At 35.7% G+C, this 19,975-nt stretch overlaps 3 protein-coding genes across 7 annotated transcripts in view; 2 read left to right on the top strand and 1 right to left on the bottom strand.

The window, feature by feature from the left end:
- Tom1l1 (target of myb1 like 1 membrane trafficking protein) overlaps positions 1 to 1,264 on the top strand; it is a 42,920-nt gene extending 41,656 nt beyond the window's left edge. For all 4 annotated transcript variants that reach the window (XM_015495454.2, XM_048788719.1, XM_048788720.1 and 1 more), the window contains one exon: positions 212 to 1,264. The gene's annotated coding sequence lies outside the window, so the exon portion shown is untranslated. The remainder of the gene's footprint in view (positions 1 to 211) is intronic.
- On the bottom strand, positions 860 to 6,308 carry LOC107150427 (cytochrome c oxidase assembly protein COX11, mitochondrial). Of its 2 annotated transcripts, XR_007342427.1 has the most exons (5): positions 5,891 to 6,308; positions 3,635 to 3,790; positions 2,203 to 2,328; positions 1,337 to 1,862; positions 860 to 1,304 (listed from the first exon to the last, which is right to left on the bottom strand). XR_007342427.1 is itself a non-coding variant. In XM_015495457.2 (4 exons), exons 1-4 carry the CDS (start codon positions 6,251 to 6,253, stop codon positions 1,680 to 1,682), a joined length of 828 nt encoding a protein of 275 aa, XP_015350943.1. In that variant the 5' UTR covers positions 6,254 to 6,308; the 3' UTR covers positions 860 to 1,679. The 2 variants fall into 2 exon arrangements, 1 of the variants encoding a protein (XP_015350943.1); XM_015495457.2 differs by having other exon boundaries at positions 860 to 1,862.
- A 92-nt stretch (positions 6,309 to 6,400) lies between these two features.
- Positions 6,401 to 19,975, top strand: part of Stxbp4 (syntaxin binding protein 4) — a 155,948-nt gene continuing 142,373 nt past the window's right edge. Inside the window, exon 1 of the mRNA XM_048788698.1 lies at positions 6,401 to 6,418. The gene's annotated coding sequence lies outside the window, so the exon portion shown is untranslated. The remainder of the gene's footprint in view (positions 6,419 to 19,975) is intronic.

Raw genomic sequence — 19,975 nt, 5'->3', positions numbered from 1 at the left:
CTCACTTACTTCCTGATAAATGTATGATTATCAGGTGCCTATTATGTATTCCCGCCACACCATCCCCTACAGAAGTAGTAGGTTACCACCATTCCTCTATTTGACTGGCTCTTCTATCTCCCAGTAGAGAAAAGACAAAGAGTTATCAAGAAGTAAACAAGAGTTATCAAGGAGGGCAGGATGGAGAATGACCAATTTTCTTCTGTTTTAGGTTAAAGTGGATGATCAATCAGCTCATTAGCAGCAGAGGGGCTAGCTCTCTTAAAGGGTAGATCCTATCCAGCTTTGAGACCTGGAAGACAAGACCTACCAACATGTGAAAGCCACAGTGGACCATTTCTTCTCTGCTATAATGAAGTATAAACAGAAGAATAATAATTTCAGAGTAATATTCATGATTAATGACAACCAATCAAGATTTCAGTAGAATGTGGTTGTAGCAAATATTCACTTAAAACTTTGGAAGAACGATTACTTAGTCCTTAGGCCAACCAGTTTAATTGCAGTACCTTCTGTTGCCTACATCTTCCTATATATAGAAAACAAATAATCACACAGCTGTGATAAAAGTAGATAAAGATTGTTACTTTATTATTATTACTACAAAATAATTCTAAATAGATGTGAGAAACTAAATGTATTATTCAGGAAGAACATTTTGTGCCTTCACTTAACTAAAATTGAATGTAAGATAATTTGCACTTCTTTAAAAATAATTCTTTGATTCTTTATAATGCTAAATTATCTTCTATTGCCCCCTACCCTTTTTATTATAATTAATATTTCTATTTGGAACAAAGACTACTGGAAAACATTCAGAATAAATTGTGTATTCATTTACATAAATTACAATGACAAATAACTTAAAATAATTTATTATTATTATTTTTTTATACAGTTTTGATCCCAGAACTTCTATGTCAGTAATCTTCATAATCCCATCCTTCCCTTTTAACATTCAGGGGCTTGGAACTAAGAAAGTAAATGCAAGCAGTCTAATTAGATATATTACATTATTATTACATTATATTACGTTTTATTTCAATTTCATAGTGTCACAATTTCAAAGTAATTCAATATTCAAATGTAAAATAGCCCTAGACCTTAAAGGGAAACTAAAGTCAAATTTGAAATAAGAATATAATCTTTGAGCCGTCTTAGGGCTTAGTGACTTCTCTTTCACCTTTGAATTTTTTTAAATAATGGCCATTCACACTGAAGGAAAATAGCTGTTTTGGAGATAAATAAACATGCTCCAAAGTTCTGTTCTATAGCCTGATACAGATAACTGTGCGTGTGTGGGCATGTATGTGTGTGTGTGTGTGTGTGTGTGTATGTGTATGAAGGGCCAATAATTTGAAAAGCAACTATAGAATTAAGCTGAACAATGATCAAGTTCATGCCTGCACATGTAAGAAACAAAGCAGTTTCTCTTCATATTATCACATTCTTAAATATGGTAGTGAACAGTCATACAGTCTATATAAACATGTGGGTTTCTTATGGTAAAAAGCTGAAACTATTCTTTTATTTTTAAGTGGCATAAATTAGTTAGCAAGAAAAAAATGCTCAAAACAGAAGGCTTCACTTCATCTCATTACAGAATATTTCTCTTCTGAGAAGGCAGGATACATGATTTCTCAAAAATCATAAATCTGAAGTAGGACTTGGTTGCTACTTCAATTATAGCCTGGAACTGGCAACTTGTGCCCTTCCTTTGCTTCAAAAAAGGTATAAGAAAGAGTGATAAGATCAACATTCACCATTCTTGGATCTTCAGCAAATTCAGGATCAATGTAAAAAAATACTGGCATATCTACTTCCTCTTGGGGGTTAAGCCTTTGTTCTTCAAAACAGAAGCACTAGAAATTATAGAAAGGTATTTGTTTAATAACATTTCTATTACCTGTAACAAAGGAATAGTCACTTCTTGACTTTTAAGTTCTATGATAGACTAACAGCATGTTTCAAGCTCAGATTGAGTTTTGTTTTAAGGACTGAAATTCTAATCTTAAAAGCAAAATATTAATTTGGTTTGACGATCAGTCTTTATATAGCAGTTTAAACAGAGAAGATAAAAGTAGCTTGAAGTCTATAAGAAACAGTTTTCAGAAATTATAAGTATCTACTAAAACATTATAGTAAGTTTCATACTAAACAGTTTCATGTACCTTTACTATATTCCTTGTTTGCACTGTTTACCTGTATTTTATTGAAATACTGTCCAGCTTCAAATGGTACAACATTGTATGTAGAAATTCCAATTATTGGTTTGTCAGTAGGATTCTTAGCTTTATAAAATGCCAGTGCAGTCTCTCCTGGTACTACCTGTTTTAAAGAACACATGTTATCAGTACTTTAAATCTCACATACCTCCTTTTTTTCCCTACTAAATTACAATCCTTATTTTTGCTGTTCTTCAGACCACCACACCTGAGGTTCAGCAAAATAAATTGTGAATCTTACCCACAAACCTGAGTCTCAAATTTTATTTGCATGTCAATGAAGAATCAGTGTATTGTTAGGTATAATTAGTTATGTATTACCCTCAGATATATCTGAGATTTTCAAACAACAGTCTACAAATTATTCAAAAATACGTCCAAGGACAAGCCAACTATATCACAGCCCAAGCCTCACTTCTTTGTAACACTTAAACATGAATGTCATGATTATTTTTTTTTAAATGATACTAACATTAAACTTACCTTGAATTAAATTATAATCAAAGTAAATTCAAATGAATAAAACCAAAAAAATGCTAATGCATTGAAAATAGGGAAGCTTAAAATAAAAAATTTCCAAAAGATAGTCTTGTCTACTTGTACCAGTATACCATCTTGTACCTTGTTTTCTACCACATAAATGAACCAGTGCAAAATTATAACCTATGAAACCCTTAGTCATTGAATATACTCAGTCAGGTTAACTAAACTGGACAAGTACTAATATTTAGAAGCGTTTTCCAATGAGGGTTGAAATTAAGTCTTTCTTGTTAATCCTCAATTGAGAGAATTTCAGTTAAAATCCTTGCAAGGTTGCAATTAGTTAACATTTAAGAAAGCTTTAAAGTATATGCTCTATTACATTAAGTACAAAGCACTATTAAAAAGTCATTTCAGCTGGGCATAGTGGTGCATGCCTATAATCCCAGTGACTCAGGAAGCTGATGCCAGCCTAGGCAACTCAGTGAGACTCTGTATCAGAATAAAAAATTAAAAAGAAATGGGGATGTAGCTTAGTGGTACAGGTTCTCTGGGTTCAAACCCAATACAAAGGAAAAAAAAAAAAGCAGTTATTTCAAAATACTAACAAATTCCATGAATAATTCCATTTCATGAAATATATTCCATGAATTATTCATGGAATCTGTTAGTATTTTTAAATTGAGTTTTGATAAGTCAGACAACTTAAGATGAAACGGTTTTTACATTGAAAAAAGAAATCTAATGATTGCTTTAGTTACTTACATATATTTCTGTTTGCTGAGGTCTAAAGTTCCACTGGAGCCTTGCATGCACATCTGCATTAAAGGTACCTTAATGATTCGATCCTTGACAGGCACCATGTTTTCAGTTTGGTCTGATGAATGACCTGCTACTGCTGAAATCTAATGACTGCTTTAGTTACTTACATATATTTCTGTTTGCTGAGGTCTAAAGTTCCACTGGAGACTTGCATGCACATCTGCATTAAAGGTAACCTTAATGATTCGATCCTTGACAGGCACCATGTTTTCAATTTGGTCTGATGAATGACCTGCTACTGCTGATCCTCCAAGTCCAGTAGTCTAGGAAAAAAGATACTAAATATGTTAAATAATACAGATGTTGATCTATTTCTTGAACAAAGCAAAATTTTAAAAGCAATAATCCAGCTAGAGCCATGTTTAAATACTATCTCTGACCATTTCCTATAACTGCCAATGGTTTGCCCATTTTTAAGGTGTCAAAAGCCTATGTTAAAGTGATCCATATGGTATGTTTCAACAAAGTCGTGATTATCTGAATGATCAAAAGTGAATCCTTTGGGAAAAGTAGTTTCTTAGAATTAAAAAAACTATTATCTATTATCACAGAAAATAGAGCACAGAATTTCCAGATTAGCCTTTTATTAAACATACTTCCCTTTATTATTAGTATCTTGTACTCACTAGAATAAAATTTACCCCAAACCTGGTCATTTCAATGAAAATACTTATTATTTCCACTTTTCCATGTTTCTTTCTGGTTCTTTTCCATATCAAAATTACACTGTAGTTTTATTTCCATATACTGCTTTTCTACAGCATTTTAAGTATTTTCCCATGCCAGTTTAAAGTTTTTGTATGGTTTACTTCTTCTCATGATATAACTTTTGTAGATGTCACTAGTTAACTAGAGGACATGATGTCTTTGGCCATTGAATCAGCCTATCACAGGGCATGTATCTGACATTTCTTGTTTAACTTCATTGGCATTGATTATTTTCTTGTTTGACTTTATTACTTTCTCATATGCTTAAAAAAAAAAAAAAAAAGTCCTTGCATCCCTGGTTGTCATTCTTCTGATGCTTGAGGTTATCAGAATTTTGGTTTCCAGATAATTTACCTTTTACTGTACTATATTGGAAACACAACAAAACAAAATTTCAGGTTAGGGGTAGATTCCCAGCAAGATATAATATTACTATCTTCTGCTACTTATAGTCACCTAGCTTCATTTAACTTCCATGTGACATTATCAAATTGCACTATAATCAAAAAAGAAGCATCAGAGGGCAAGTGATTATCCTTGCTTAACAGATAAGTATATTCTTCTGCCTAATAATAATATTTGAGTTTTGAGATGTAACTTCTTTTCCTAAGAGTCACTTTAATTTGTCCTCCCTCAATATAAGATTCCTTAATATACTTTTTGAACACAGATTCTTCAAAATTTCTAAGTTCAGTGTTTAATATACACACAATTAAAAAGCATTGAAAAGATGTACTGAGCTCAGGTCTAGTTTTGCAACTTATTGAATAAATCTTATTTTCTTTGGATTACATTTTACATGCTCATAAAATGAGGACACTGTTAAGTGGTTTGTATAATCCCTTATTTCTGGTTATAAAATTTTTGTGATTCCAGAAGTAACAGAAGATGTTCATCACATATCACTGTTTAACATCCAACCTGATTTTAGGATTACAATATTTTTCACCTTTCTGCCCTACCATTCCAAGTGAAGACAGACAGACACATATACAATATTCTCAACTGTTTGGAGCAGGGTTTCTTAACCAGTACTGATATTTGGGGGTGGATAATTTTGGGGGGAAAGTGAGGGTGTCCTGTGCACTGTTGGATATTTGGCAGCATCTCTAGCCTCTACCCACTTGTATGCCAGTACCACTCAACCCGATATCACCCCAGGTTGTAACAAACAGGTCTTCAAACATTGCTAACAGTTCCCTGGGGGGACAAAATCACTCCCTTCCAGCCAATGATGGTTTTTGAGGAGGATCTACACTTGATCTGGATTTGGTTCTTCTAATGAACTAATCAGGTGATAGTTTGGGGGTTCATATTCGGTCCTCCTGGGTGGCGAGGTAGAGATCAGAGAAATCCACTCTGCTGCGTGGAATAAACAACCACTATGGGGACTAGGGTTCTACTGAGCTTTTCCACTAACTTTCTCGGTGACCTTGAACAAGTCACTGATAGAGCCAGTTTCCTCTTTGAGACCTAACCTTAGACAACCTTCCAACTATGAGCCTCTTCTAGAGGGGCGGCTTCCGAGGTTCTGCCCCGCACCAAATGCGGTTTGCCCTTCCGTGTGCAGTGTTATCATCTCTGTGATTGTACCCCTGACCTTCCTAAACTCCACCAGTCTTTGTCTTGACCCTCGCGATCGCGCCGCCCCCTACCTGGCAATAGAGCCGATAAAGGGGCACAGCGGCGTAAGAGGCCCCCAGCATGCCCACGGCGGCCGCGGTCACGTAGGTGAGCACCGTCTTGTTCCGCCGCCTCCAGTCCTCCTCCTGCGCTCGTGTGAAAGGGTTTGTGCTCTTCGGTCGCCGCCGCCACTGCGCGGCTGGGTCCCGGGCCGGTCTCCGGCGTTCCCATGTCCACAGCCGCCTCAGCCCTCTTTCAGCCCCTCCAGTTCCACTCCACCCCAGGCTAAGGAACGGCTCTACCCTCCCCGCAGCCCCAGTCGGGGACCCAGGGTGGCTCCATCGCCAGCCACAAAAAGCAACAAGCCTCCATCCCGGACGCCAGATCGCTCCCATAACCCCCTGAAAATACGCCCGCCTGTCAGGGACTAGAGGTCCGATCTCGCGAGGCCTGTTACTTCTCGCGGTATCTGGGTTGAGCCGGCCCCTGCCTTGGCTACCAGACTCCTCAGGTGGCAACGCTTGCAGTCTAGCTACGGAGGCCGGTTTGCGGGACTAACGGTAAGTTCGCGTTTTACCTTCGTGGCTGTCCCTCCCACTTTGCTCCCTTCCAGGGCACTCTTTAACTTAATCTTGAGGAAAATGCGGTTTGCCCTTCCGTGTGCAGTGTTATCATCATCTGTGATTGTACCCCTGACCTTCCTAAAGTCCACCAGTCTTTGTCTTGACCTGGCGGCCGGCGCTCCCGCGGTACCTCTGCTTAGGGCGCCCCAGCTCTGGTCCCCGGGCTTACTGCCCTTGACTTGGGCTCGGAGATCGCTTGTCGCAGGAAGCCTTCTGTGTTAACCACAGTCCTCTCGGATACTCAACAGGTGCAACTTCTCACCTGGGCATCGGCTTCTGCTGCTGTGGTGTCCCTTTGCCACTCGCCCAGTGACAGTCACCACGTCTGGAGCGAAAGAGACTTAGCAAACCTGAGTATGCTCAGAAGGGAGTGACCAGAGTATGAGGGTCACTTAAAAGGAGGGATTGGGGAGAAATGGAGATGTTCATTTTGGGAGGAAAAAACAAAACCAAAGAGAGAGGGATGTGACGCTTTCTTCAGCTGTCCCAAAATACTTAACTAGGACCAAAGAGGGAGCAGATTGCAGAGCCGATTTTACTGAAATAGAAGGAAGCATCTTTCTGCAGATTATAAAATCGTGATTCAGAACTCAGATTCTCAGGTTAGGCGTTTCCACATTCTTAACCGGGCCCTCAAGGTGGCCAGTAACTTGACCGAAAACTTAGTGTCCGTATTCCTAAAATGGAAATAATCATAATTAATGTGAATATGTATATAAAGTGATTTTTCACCAGTACCTGAGGCATAGTAAGAATCTTAGTCAAAGGCTTTATTTCTAAGGGCTAGCACAAATCAATTATCCCCATTTTATAGATGAAGAAACTGAAGGCCTGAGAAACTTTGTCACTCAATATTTATTTGTTGCACTCTTACTGTGGTCCACACACTTCAATCTGCTAGGAAGAACACAGGAGATAATCAAGTTACAGATACATAAGAAGGGAATTTCAGATAATAATCAGTCAAGGATGACACTGAAATGACATAAAGTTTAATTTGAGAGTGATGACCCCAGGAGGGGCAGCAAAATTAGGTCTTATTTTAAAAAGGCCCAAATAAGATCTTTCTAAAGAAGTGATATTTGAGCCTAGTCCGAAACCATGATAAAGAGCTACTTGCTCAATGACAAGCTGGCTGGAGAGAGGAAGAAAATGGGGTCAGAGTTGTTATACAGAGGCCTAATAATACAAAGCCTCCTAAGCCATGTCCAAGGGAACCTATTAGGAGTGTTTGGAGCATACAACATGACCCAATTTGAGGCACAGTTGAAAAAGAGAGATTGGTTACTTTGGGGTGGGGTAAGGGACAGGAATGAAAGTGGAACAGTTAGAAGATTATGGTAGTCCAGGTGAATGATGACAGTCACCTTGAGTGATGACTGTCACCTTGAGTGAATAATTAACTTGTGGTCCTAAGACCACAATTGCAGAGCCAATAAAATTCAGTTATTTTCTGACTCCTTTCTACTTTGGTACACTTAAAATTTTCAAAATTCTATGATTCTTCAAATTTATTCATATTGTGTTATGACAATGTTTGAAAATCTTTTTCACGTATATGTATCTTGGTGTTCTTATAGCAGATTGTGAGCTCTTTTGGATAAGACCTCATATTTTAACTTTTTTGCAGCATAGACTCAAATACCATGCAATCATTCATGTTCTTGAAGCCAGTAATACATTTCTTCTTAACCATACCTTCCACCCAGACACCCCTTCTACATAGCTCCAGGTAGCAATATAAATATGTCAATAATACTGACTTTGTATTAGATTATTTATTTGATTTTACCTCACTTTATTTTTTGTAAATGTGAAATGAAACTATTCCTTTCCAAGGTACAATAATGTTGGTAGCAAATTTTGGCGTTGGTCTTTGTATATTTCTCATTTAATAAAAGAAAATATGTGACATATCTAATCTTATGATAATATAAAAGGGCAATTCATGTTTATGGAATATTTCTAGATGACAAAATATTTTTGATATTTCAAATGTACTATGCAAAACATCATTTAGTTCAACCTTCAGTTTTTTTTAATTAGAGCATTATAGATATACATCGTAGTTGGGTTCATTTTTTCAAAATCATACATGCTGGAATTTAATTTACTCAATATCATTCCCTGTTCTCCTTCCCTTTTGCTCCTCTCCTCCATTCCCATTTTCCTTCCTCTACTGATTTTCCTTTTGCTATTCTGTTTACTTTTGACTTGTGATTTCTGCATACACATAAATGTGGAATTCCCTGTGTTATATTTGTACATGCACATAGGGTAATTTTGTTAAATTAATTTCACGTTTTCTCCCCTTTCCCGACCCTCCCCCTTACCCCGTCTTGATCCCCCTTCCACTTCACTGATTTTCTCTATATCATTGAAATATCTGACCCCCCCACCTTTTTTTTTTCTTATTTTGTTCTAACTTCTGCGTATGAGAGAAAGCATTTGACCCTTGATTTTCTGAGTCTGGTTTATTTCACTTAGCATGATATTCTATATTTCTATCCTACTAGCAGATGCCATAATTTCATTCTTAATGGCTGAGTAAAACTCCATTATGTATATATACCACATTTTCTTAGTCCATTCATCTATTGACAAGCATAGGGCTATGGACGTCCAGTTTTACTTTGAAATAATTAAAAAATATACATAAAAGTTGCAGCAATAGTGCACAAATTTCTAGCATATCCTTTATCTAGATTCTCTTAAAAATTTTGCACCATTGAAAGATATGAGATGATATTCCAAAACTGTAAACTTAATACTTCCAGGTGTATCTTCTAATTATAAGGACACTTTCTCCTTCATAATCATAGTACAGACATAAAAATGAAGAAGTTAATATTAACCTAGTATTACCATCTGTGGTCACCTTGAGCTGCCATATTGAAATACCATAGTCAGTATCATGAAAATGACACTGGGATTTCATTCTGAGCAAAAATTTGGTAAAGAATGAACTCTTGTCTCCATGGCAGATGAATTCAATGACCTAATATATTAGTTTTCTAGACCTACAACAGCAAATTACTGCAGATGGGGTTGTTTAAACTACAGCGATTTATTTCTCACATTTCTGGAGGCCTAAAGTCCAATATCAAGGTGCTGAAAGATTCAGTTCCTGGTGAGGGTTCTCCTCACTTGTAGCAGTCTGCCATCTTTCTGTGTCTTCTCGTCATTGAGAGGAGTGAGCAAGCTCTCTAATGTCTTTTTTTAAAAAGGACACTAATCACTTCCCATCAAGGTTCTACATTTATGACCTTAATTACTTCTTCAATTCATATGCAGCTTCACTTGGGGTTAGGGCTTCAACTTAAGAATTTTGGGGGACAGATACATTGAGTCCTTAACACCGTGTTGTCCTTAGACTCTGTTGGAATTTTTGTTTGTTTTTATTTGTTTGTTTTAGTTATTCGTGACAGTAGAATCTATTTTGATATATTTATACAAGCATCAAATATATTTTATTCTAATTAGGATCTCAGTCTTGTGGATGTATATATTGTTGAGATTCATTGTGGTGTGTTCATATATGTACATAGGAAAGTTATGTCAGATTCATTCTACTGTCTTTCCTATTCCTATCCTTGCTCCCTTCCCTTCATTACCCTTTGTCTAATCCCCTAAACCATATTCTTTCCTCTCCTTCTCCTTGTTGTGGGTTAGTGTTCACATATCAGAAAGAACATTTAACCTTTGTTTTTTGGGGGATTGGCTTATTTCACTTAGCATGATAGTATCCAGATCCACCCATTTACTGGCAAATGTCATAAAATCACTCTTCTTTATGGCTGAGTAATACTCCATTGTGAATATAGATATCACAGTTTCTTTATCCTTTCATCTGTTCAAGGTCATCTACATTTGTTCCATAGCTTAGCTGTTGTGAATAAGCATTGATGTGGACGTGTCACTGTAGTATGTTGATTTTAATTTTGGATGTATACCAAGGAGTGGGATAACTGGGTCAAATAGTAGTTTCATTCTTAGTTTTTTGAGGAATCTACATACTGCTTTCCAGATTGGTTGCTTCAGTTTACCGTCCCACCAATAGTATATGAGTGTACCCTTTTCCCCACATCTCGCCAATATTTATTACTTGTATTCTTGATTATTGCCATTCTGGTTGGAGTGAGATAAAAACTCAATGTAATTTTAATTTGCATTTCTCTAATTGCTAGAGATGTTGAACATTTTTTTCATATATTGGTTGAACAGTCATATTTCTTCTTTTGAGAAGCGTCTTTTCAGTTTGTGTGCCCATCTGTTGACTGGGTTACTGGGGTTTTTTGTTTGTTTGTTTGTTTGGTGTTAAACTTTTGAGTTCTTTGTATATCCTGGAAATTGATGCCTCTGAGGTGCAGGTTGCAAAGATTTTCTCCTGTTCTGTAGGCTCTCTCTGCACACTCTTGATTGTTTCCTTTTCTGTGAAGAAGCTTTTTTTTGATACCATCCCATTTATTGACTATTGATTTTACTTCTGTCCTTAGGAGTCTTGTTAAGGAAGTCATCTTCTGAGCTGATATATTGGAGTGTTGGGCCTACATTTTCTTCTAGTAGGTGCAGGGTTTCTGGTCTAATACCTAGATCTTCAGTCCACTTTGAGTTGAGTTTTATGTAGGGTTTGAGATAAGGATTAAAATTCATTCTACTACATATGGATTTCTAGTTTTCCCAGCACCATTTGTTGAAGAGGCGGTCTCTTCTCCAGTGTATGTTTCTGGCATCTTTGGATGGACTTTGTTTGAATCCTCTGCTCATCCCAACATTGCCACTTTAGTTCTAGGATCCAGTCAAGGATTCTTCCTTTTTGTTTTGTTTTCACTTTTTAAAAAATATTTACTTTTTAGTTGTAGTTGGACACAATACCTTTATTTTACTTATTTATTTTTATGTGGTGCAGAGGATCGAACTCAGGGTCTCACATGTCTTAGGCAAGCGCTCTATCACAGAGCCACAACCCTGGTCCCCTGTTTTGTTTCATTTTTGGATGTCATGTCTCCTTAGTTTTCTTCAATCTGAAATAGTTCTTCAGTCTCATAATTTTTCAAGACCTTGCTATTTTTGAAGAATATAGACTGGTTACTTGATACAGTGCCCCTCAGTATGGGTGTGTATGATGTACTGTCATGGCTTATGAGTCTTTGACAGGAACATCATAGAAGTGCTGCCCCTCAGAAGTCACAGGATGTCAATTTTTTCTATGACTGTGATGTTAACATTATGTATTAAGATATGCCTCCCAGATTTTTTCTATTAAAATATTAATTAATAAATACTTTATACTTATTAATAAGCAATTAATATATTTTGTGGGGATAAAACTTTGAAACTGTATAAATATTCTGCTCCTAATCAAATTTTCTCTTGCGAAATTTAACTTTAGGATGTCAAATGATAATTTTCTAATGTTATTCCTCTTTCCAGGTTTATTAGTTGGAATTTAACTGTATGGTTAAATTCCTTTCTCTATATATTTTTATTCATTTATTTGTTTATATCAGAATAACTCATGAATTTCTATTTTAATCAAGGTTTAAATTTCATTATGATCATTTTTTATTCTGATTTCAAAATTTCCTAGACTTGGCCAATACATGCCCGCTTTTGACATGTTCCCAACATTCTTTGGTTATTTCCTTCCCTTCCAGCACAAGATGTGCAAGGCTCACCTTGTGTTTTCCTATCCTAATCCTGGAGTCAGCCATTTCTTCAAGGAATTTTGGTTCCTTTAGTGGAGAGTGGTATTTAGAAACAAAATCTTGGAACCAGAAGTGATTATTGCTATTTGAGTGACATTGCTTCTAGACCTTAGTAGAGAAAACTAAATAGTTTGTATGTATAAACAGTTATCAGTGTGTGTCCAACAATGAAAATTACCATCGTTAAGATGGCATATTTTGAAATTATTTCTGAGTCAGAACAAACTGTTTAGATAGAGTTGACATAGGATTGAGGTCAGAGACTAAGGTTGACATATGGTTCCAAGGAGTTATTATAATAAAAGGTCTATCAGTGCACATAGGTACAATAATAATGCAGCACTGGGGGATGCTGAAATGCATGTTTTTCTTTAAAGCTTTAAATGAGTGCATAACCCTGGTATGCAATTTTTATGAGTTGGAGTGTGCTTGTGTTGTTGCGTAATTATATTGCAGATCATTGTGATTAGTGATGCTAGATAATAGATTCTGCCATGAATGGCATAAGAGCTCCCTGGGGCAAGATTAGTCCAACCCTGTTATACAGGTAGAAGTGTTGATTACACATTTAAAATATAAAAGTCTGGTGTGGCATTAAAGACTTGACAACTTTAATTTTCAATATCATTCTTCAGTGGAAAATAATCAACCTTATAAACTCTTTCTGGTTAGTTTTGCTGTGTCCAATTTTACATATTAGGTTAAATACATTATCATATAAGCCATTTTGATATTCACGTCATGTTTTCCTATATGATTGTTTTCAGGCTTTCTGAAGACTTAAGGATTGATTATAAAGATGTGAATTTTAAATTTTGATTTGCAGTTACTTTTTTTTAGTATTTTAAAGCATAATATAAAATAAGAAAATTGCAACTTCAATCTTAATATGGTAGTCACTGATCTGTATTTCTTGACTGTTTGCATAATAAAGCTCCTGGATCCATTCAGAAATGTGAAATATCTAACAATTATTCTAGCAGTATAAACAGCTATTTATTTGGTAGCTATTTATTGTAACTCTTGTACATAATGGAGGAAGAGTAGAGTATTTGAATAATAGTAAGAACACATGAACTGTAATTTACTTGAGAACTGCTGGGCATGCGCTGTTTTCCAGTTAGTGCACAATAATGCCATGAAGTTGCCTCAGAAAGTCATCTTTGTTTCCTATTTCTTGGCAGCTGCTTTTGTGCCCCTTTTTTTGAGGAGCTACTCTATTTGAAAGATCTTGAATAAGTTTATATGGTTAACAGATAATGTGAAATGGAAATCGAAATCATTAATAAAAGGTATCCATTTAGTCACAAAACATTTATCAAGACCAAGGTTACCTTCTTGGATATGAGACTTTTGTAATCACACAGGATCCTGCTTTTAAAAGGACTTAGATGGGCTCTTGCACTTGTTTTAACTCTTTGCTACCACTGTCTTGAAATTCTTAATAATTGCTTAACATGAGGCCTTGCATTTTTTTTGGGGGGGGGGGTGGCTATTAGGCTTTGCAGTTTATATAACTAACTGGTCCTGGTCAAGACACACACATGCAGGCACACAGTGTTATATTCCACGTAGACTGAAAGACATTCTGACATGATTCAGGCTAAATCATAGCCTACCTATTGTAATAAGAAAGGTTAAAGACAAAGGCAGAAAACTAGAGCCCAAATTCAGGAGGCTAAAGGTAAGAAATAAGGCAAAAGGAAAATCTGGTCTCTTGAGAATAATAAGGATATGTTTTGAAATAAGAATAAGCAAAAGTTAAACTGTACCTTGGCCCATATGACTAGATAATCTAAACACTGCCTACTTCTCCAACATCATCCCTACCACTGTCTCCCCATGCACCATGCTCCAGCTACACATCCTTGGGTTCTATAAATACCTAAGTTTGTTTTGCTGCTGTGAGACCTTTTGACTGCCTGGAATGCTTTGTTCTTCAGTCATAGCTGACTTATTGTTTGGGTTTTAGATAGAATGAACACTCAGTTTAAATTTGCCCTCCTCTACCTGGTCACATTTGATATTACTTTTCAGTAACTGAAATCTAGTTCATTTCATTTTTTCTTTTTTTAATCGATTTTCTCCTACCACTAGAATGCAAATGCCCTAAGAACAGAGATTTTGATTTGTTCACCATATTATCACACAGATTTAATATCAAGATCGAGGTATGGTAGCACACTCCTGTAATCTCAGTGACTAGAAAGGCTAAGGCAGGATATGGCAAGTTGAGACCAGTCTCAGCAACTTAGCCAGACCCGTAGTAACTTAGCAAGACCCTGTCTCCAAATAAAAGCTGAAAACACCTAGGGATGTAGCTCAATGGTAAAGCACTCCTAGGTTCAATCACTGGTACCAAATAGCAACAACAACAATAAAATAACTTAATGTATAATGCCTGTATGTAATTGTGATAAATAAATGTTTGGTGGATAAATGCATGTATAAAAACATGCATTCAGGAGCAATCAGGTAGTCTAAGGAAACTTCCAAGAGTAGTAAGCTGTTGTGCTGATGAAGATCTCATACTTGAAGACCTGAAAACTCCTTCTTAGGAGGAGTTTTCCAGTGTTACCCACAACGCTGGGTTGTGTGTACAAGCGGATTTGTAGGCGTCCATCCTCAAGATTCCAGAACTGCTTCAATTCAAGAAAAGGAAAGGAACTAGCAAAGGAAATATTTCCTTTGGATACAGAATAAAGGAGACAGTAAAATAACTCTGTCTAATCTTTTGGAACTTTCTTGTCATTTAAAAAAGATCATTTAACTAAAGTTTAGCCCATTCCTGATTTTGCCAGTGTTAAGCAACCCTAGAGTTGTGTGCACAGCTGATATTTTATCTGGAAGAATCTTTGCTGTGATAAAGTATACAAGTTGCCACTGCTTCTAAATGCTATTATTTTTATGTCTCTTCCAGTATAATACTGAATTGAAGATCAATTTTACAACAAAAAAATAGTGACATTTTTAATATTAGCTTTAGTGAATCAATATATAGCAGGCATTTCTGTCTTGCCAGTCTAGTCACAGAATCTGTACAGATTATTTATTAAGTAGCTAGCATCATCATGCCCTCGTCCTCTCTTGAAATGATTTTAATATAAAACATCATTACACTAGTATTTTTTCCCCTTTTGGTGTATTCCCACCCATATGACCTGACTGTAAGCTACCATATCCTAGGCAAGGATCACTCTGACCATAGAGTGCATGTACATTTCAAAAATTCTCCCCTTATGAATGTTTTTTATTTTCACAGAGCCCAAAAGAAGCTTTATATTTCATTTTATGAATAATTTTGTCATTCTATTTATGGAGAGACTGGGGTTGGGGGCAGGATAATTGACTGCTGAAAACCACATGGGTAGGGGTCAGCAGAAATGGAACTCAGACCTCTAGAGTAGCATCTTTGGCTGCAGTGCACTTCCAAATACATAATCAGTGGCAGGAAAAATTCCCAGTTTTTCTTTTTGAACAGACTATAAATGGCTAATTTCAGAAGAAAAGAAAGTTAAATGCCTCTTGTACTATGACTTTCTGTGCTTTGAGTGTTTCTTAAATTATAGCAGGAAAAAAGGTGTGGTTTATTTATTTTTACTGCTTATCAATTTGCATACACAGGAGTAATTATAAGAAAATTTTTAAGGGTATTTCCAGTTTTGTTTGGGAAACACCTTTACATCTTTTACAAAATGTAAAATTTGTCAATATCTTAGCAAATGGAGAAAAAAAGAATGATATAAAGAAGACATAACTGGAAAGAGCTAATTTTAAATGCTACATATCAAAAAGGAAGGACAAATATGTTATAATTACTAACTATTCTATGATGATATTGATGTACTGACAAATATTTTCATATATTTGTTCAGTCACCTCTTGCTGACCCATAGGGTATTAAAAATTACTTACCTTTGGGCTGGGGTTGTGGCTCAGTGGTAGCGCGCTCGCCTCGCACATGCTAGACCCTGGGTTTGATCCTCAGCACCACATAAAAATAAATAAGTGAAATAAAGGTATTGTATCCAACTACAAGTAAAAAAATAAATAGTAAAAAAATTACTTACCTTTAAGAAAATATCTTTCCTTTTATACACATGTTCTAGATTTGGATTTATCACCACTACTATTTAAAATGTTTTTGTTTTATCATTTGTTCTAACCCTCTTTTTTTATTTTTCATAATTATTAAATGTGCCAAATTTTCATTTTCAAGGGATAATTGACAAGCCATATTCACCTGCCTTCCTTGGGCACTTCTGACCTTAACTATATCTTCCTGTTTGAACATAAGTCAAGGTGTGCCCTCCAGTTGGAGGTGGGTTACTTTATATAATGTGTAAACCTTTAAAAACAATCTCTCCTCTATGTCCTTGGACAAGGTAACAGTGCTCTCTTCTGAGAGGCTTCCTTGAGCTCCTTCCTTTCCTTTTGTTCCCTAGCAATATAAGCATAAGCCCTCACTTGCAGTATCAACTAAAGATTTCCAACCAGTTGATCAGATAGTCTGGTGGATCTTCAGAGACCTCTACATGGCCAGGGGCTTCTTAGCAATCATTTTCTTATGAGCTTAAGAATAGAACTATTTCTGACCTACATGCCCAGCCCTTGTTTTAATTTAATTTTGAGACATAGTCTTGCTAAATTGCCTAGGCCAGCCTCAAATTTACAGTCCTCCTGTCTTGGCCTCCGGAGTAGCTGGAATAATAGGCATATACCTCTATGTCCAATTAAAGTTATTTATGTTATTGTTATTATTATTATGAAGAGAATGGGCTTCATACTAAACCAGCAAATTTCTCCATGACTGGTATCACACCATGTTCTTTCCTTTCCTCTTGTAATCTTTGTAGAGACAGACTATTAAAAGACATCAGAACTCCTTGACCTCACAGCTTGTGGCATACTTTGAAGTATATATGAAAGTACTTTGTCAAGGAAGGATGGGAATGTTCTTGCTTACAAAGCTCTTATGAGTCTATTGAAGATGAATTGTTTTAATCTTTGTAACGAAAGCTGAATAAATTTAGTTTATGATAAAGACTGTGTTGAGGTGTTAAGATGTACTTGGTTATAAATTAATATAATGCAGACGCACAGTTTACAATGAAAATCTAACATGAATAGTGCCTGTCTTTTCTTCTTCTAGTTTATTAGCAACATTTAAAAATGAAAACATTTAATCACATTGTAGAATTTCGAATAGAAAGGAAATTTTTTTCTAGAAGATAACTGTACCTAAAGCTTTACAAAAATAGCTTTTGTTATTTACAAATTAATGTATTTTAAAAGGCATTAAATTAACAACAACAAAAAAGAGAAAGTATCTAGGAATTAACTTAGAAATGTACAAGATGGATGTGAAGATAACTTTAAAACTCTATAGAAGGTCACAGAATATTTGAACAAATGGAAAGACATACCAAGTTCTTGGATAAGAAGACTTAAAAATAACATCAAAATATAGATACTAATACTGTCTCAATTTGTGATTAATCAATTTTAATGTGATTTCTTAATAAATAGCATTATTTTACTTTTTAACCAAGGTAGGGAGATTTTGATGGTTATGTGTAAAAATAAACAGCTAAAACTAACTAGGGAAACTTGTTTAGAAAACAAGAGGAGATTGGTTTCACTAGATATAGAAACATTACAATGCTGTAGAAAACCACTGTGAAATTACATGAGTATCTTCTCTCAGTATGGTAGCCAGGGAGATTTAGGTTTGGCATTGCTAACTATCCGAACTAGAACTATCCGTGGCTCTTCTACAGCAATAGATTGCCCAATGCACATGACCTTTATCTCTAATCTGCTAAGAAGATACCTCATAATAGCTCTGGAGATGGCAGATTGAGAACTGAACAGCCCAGCCTTAACCCTTTTTAGTGAAGAGCATTCTGTGGAAGGCCTTTGATGTTTCCCAGTATGAATAAATCAGGCACAGGCTCCATTTTGCCATTAGGCTAGAAGCTCGATCGATCCTTCTCATCTGCTGGTCCCACCCTCTGCTTTTGAAATTATTTTCTGTGTCCTGTGGTTTTTTGGTCATTCTATTTTTCCTAGCTTTTATTTCTCAGCCAGCCCGCTCCATGGAGGGGAACCCCATTTTCACTGCCCATGTGGGATTTGGATGGACAAAGTCTTAGTAATTGAAACAGATCAGTTTTGGAACATGAATATATTGACTAACCAGAATAAGAATTATGGAAGTAAACCCAAATACTTAATAAGATTTGGTATGCTATAAAGTGTCCATCTCATATCAGTGGAGAAAAGATGGGTTGTTTAATAAATGTGGTTATGACAATAGGTGATTTTCCAGGGAGGAATTATAATAGTCAGATCGATACTTTAGATCATACGGTAGGATAGATTCCATATGGATCATATTTTTAAATTAAAGTATAAAAATACCAGAAGAAAAATATGAGATTTGTTAACTTTGGAGTGGACAAGGAATTTCTAATTTGATCTTAAACGCAGAAATCATAGAAGACTAATGTATTTAGCCACAAACTTTTTCATAACAGCGTCATAACCAAGAACAAAAGGAGGTGGGGAAAATACTTGCAATTCTTAGTGCAGATAGAGGAGAAATCTTCCTGGAATTTAAGAAACTGAACTCAAAAAAAAAATTACCAATGAATAGAAAAATTGGCAAAATGCTAGATGGTTCACATGAAAGGAGATATTAAATGGTTCTTAAAGCGTAAAGGAGAAAAGAAGCTTAGCCTTACTCAGGTTAACTTAAGATACCATTTTCATGAAGAAGACTAGCAAAAAACTCCCCAAAAAATGTAGAATATTATGTTGGTGAAAATTCAGAATCTAACAGACAAGAGTATTTATGGAACAGTATATTAGTACAATCCTGAATGATGGCAATTTCAGTTTTATGGCATTTCAGTAATTTCATCAAGTTAATATTTACTATAATTTCTGGCAGAAGATATTTTTATTCCTTTCTCTTTTATACTGTCTGTTTTTCATCTAAGAACTAGTTTTAGAAATTATTAACTAGCATGTCTCTGCAAATATCAATTTTCAAGTCTTACTCAAACACCATATGTGTAATGTACAGATTCTTCCTCTGATGACGTTTCTAATTAAATGGGATAAAAACTGGTTTGATAAGATTGTAGGAGGAAAGATTTATACACTGAAGTAAAGCTAAGTTTTCTGTTGATTTTTGCTGACCTAAACTTTTCCCCCTATTATGACTCACCAAACTTGATAAACAGTTGGCATATTTTTAAGTAAAGGAATAAGAATTTACTCTTTAGTCATTCTTTAATAATGTTTGGTTGTGGGATATGTGCACATCTGTGTGTGTGACTGTGAGTGTAACATTACTAAATGTGTCATAAAATGCCTATCCCTCCTGTCTTGTTTACCTGTTTCCTACCTATTCTTGCAAGGCCCTCCAACAACAGGGTTTTAGTAATGTCTTCAGGGTAGACTTTGCTTTCCATCTCATCTCCAGTACATAGTTATGGCCAGGCATGTGAAGTGAATGGAGCAATTTAAACACTTAACTGTTATGCTAACACTTTAAATAGAAATATTTTAAACATCTAATTATTTGTAGCATTTTGTGGAATGCATTGTAGAGAGTTAGAGTTGATATGTCCATTGGACTTGGCTATGTTCCAAGGGACGCTGAGAACCCTGTGTTCTGCTGAGACAAATCACCATTAGATGGGGATCTTGGTCATTTGATACCAGTGAAGATAACTGCTCATAATTTTTTTTTTTTTTTTTTTTTTTCAATGACTAA

Source organism: Marmota marmota, unplaced genomic scaffold, assembly GCF_001458135.2.
Source record: "Marmota marmota marmota unplaced genomic scaffold, marMar, whole genome shotgun sequence".
NCBI lineage: Eukaryota > Metazoa > Chordata > Mammalia > Rodentia > Sciuridae > Marmota > Marmota marmota.
This window is presented reverse-complemented; position numbering and strand designations above follow the sequence as displayed.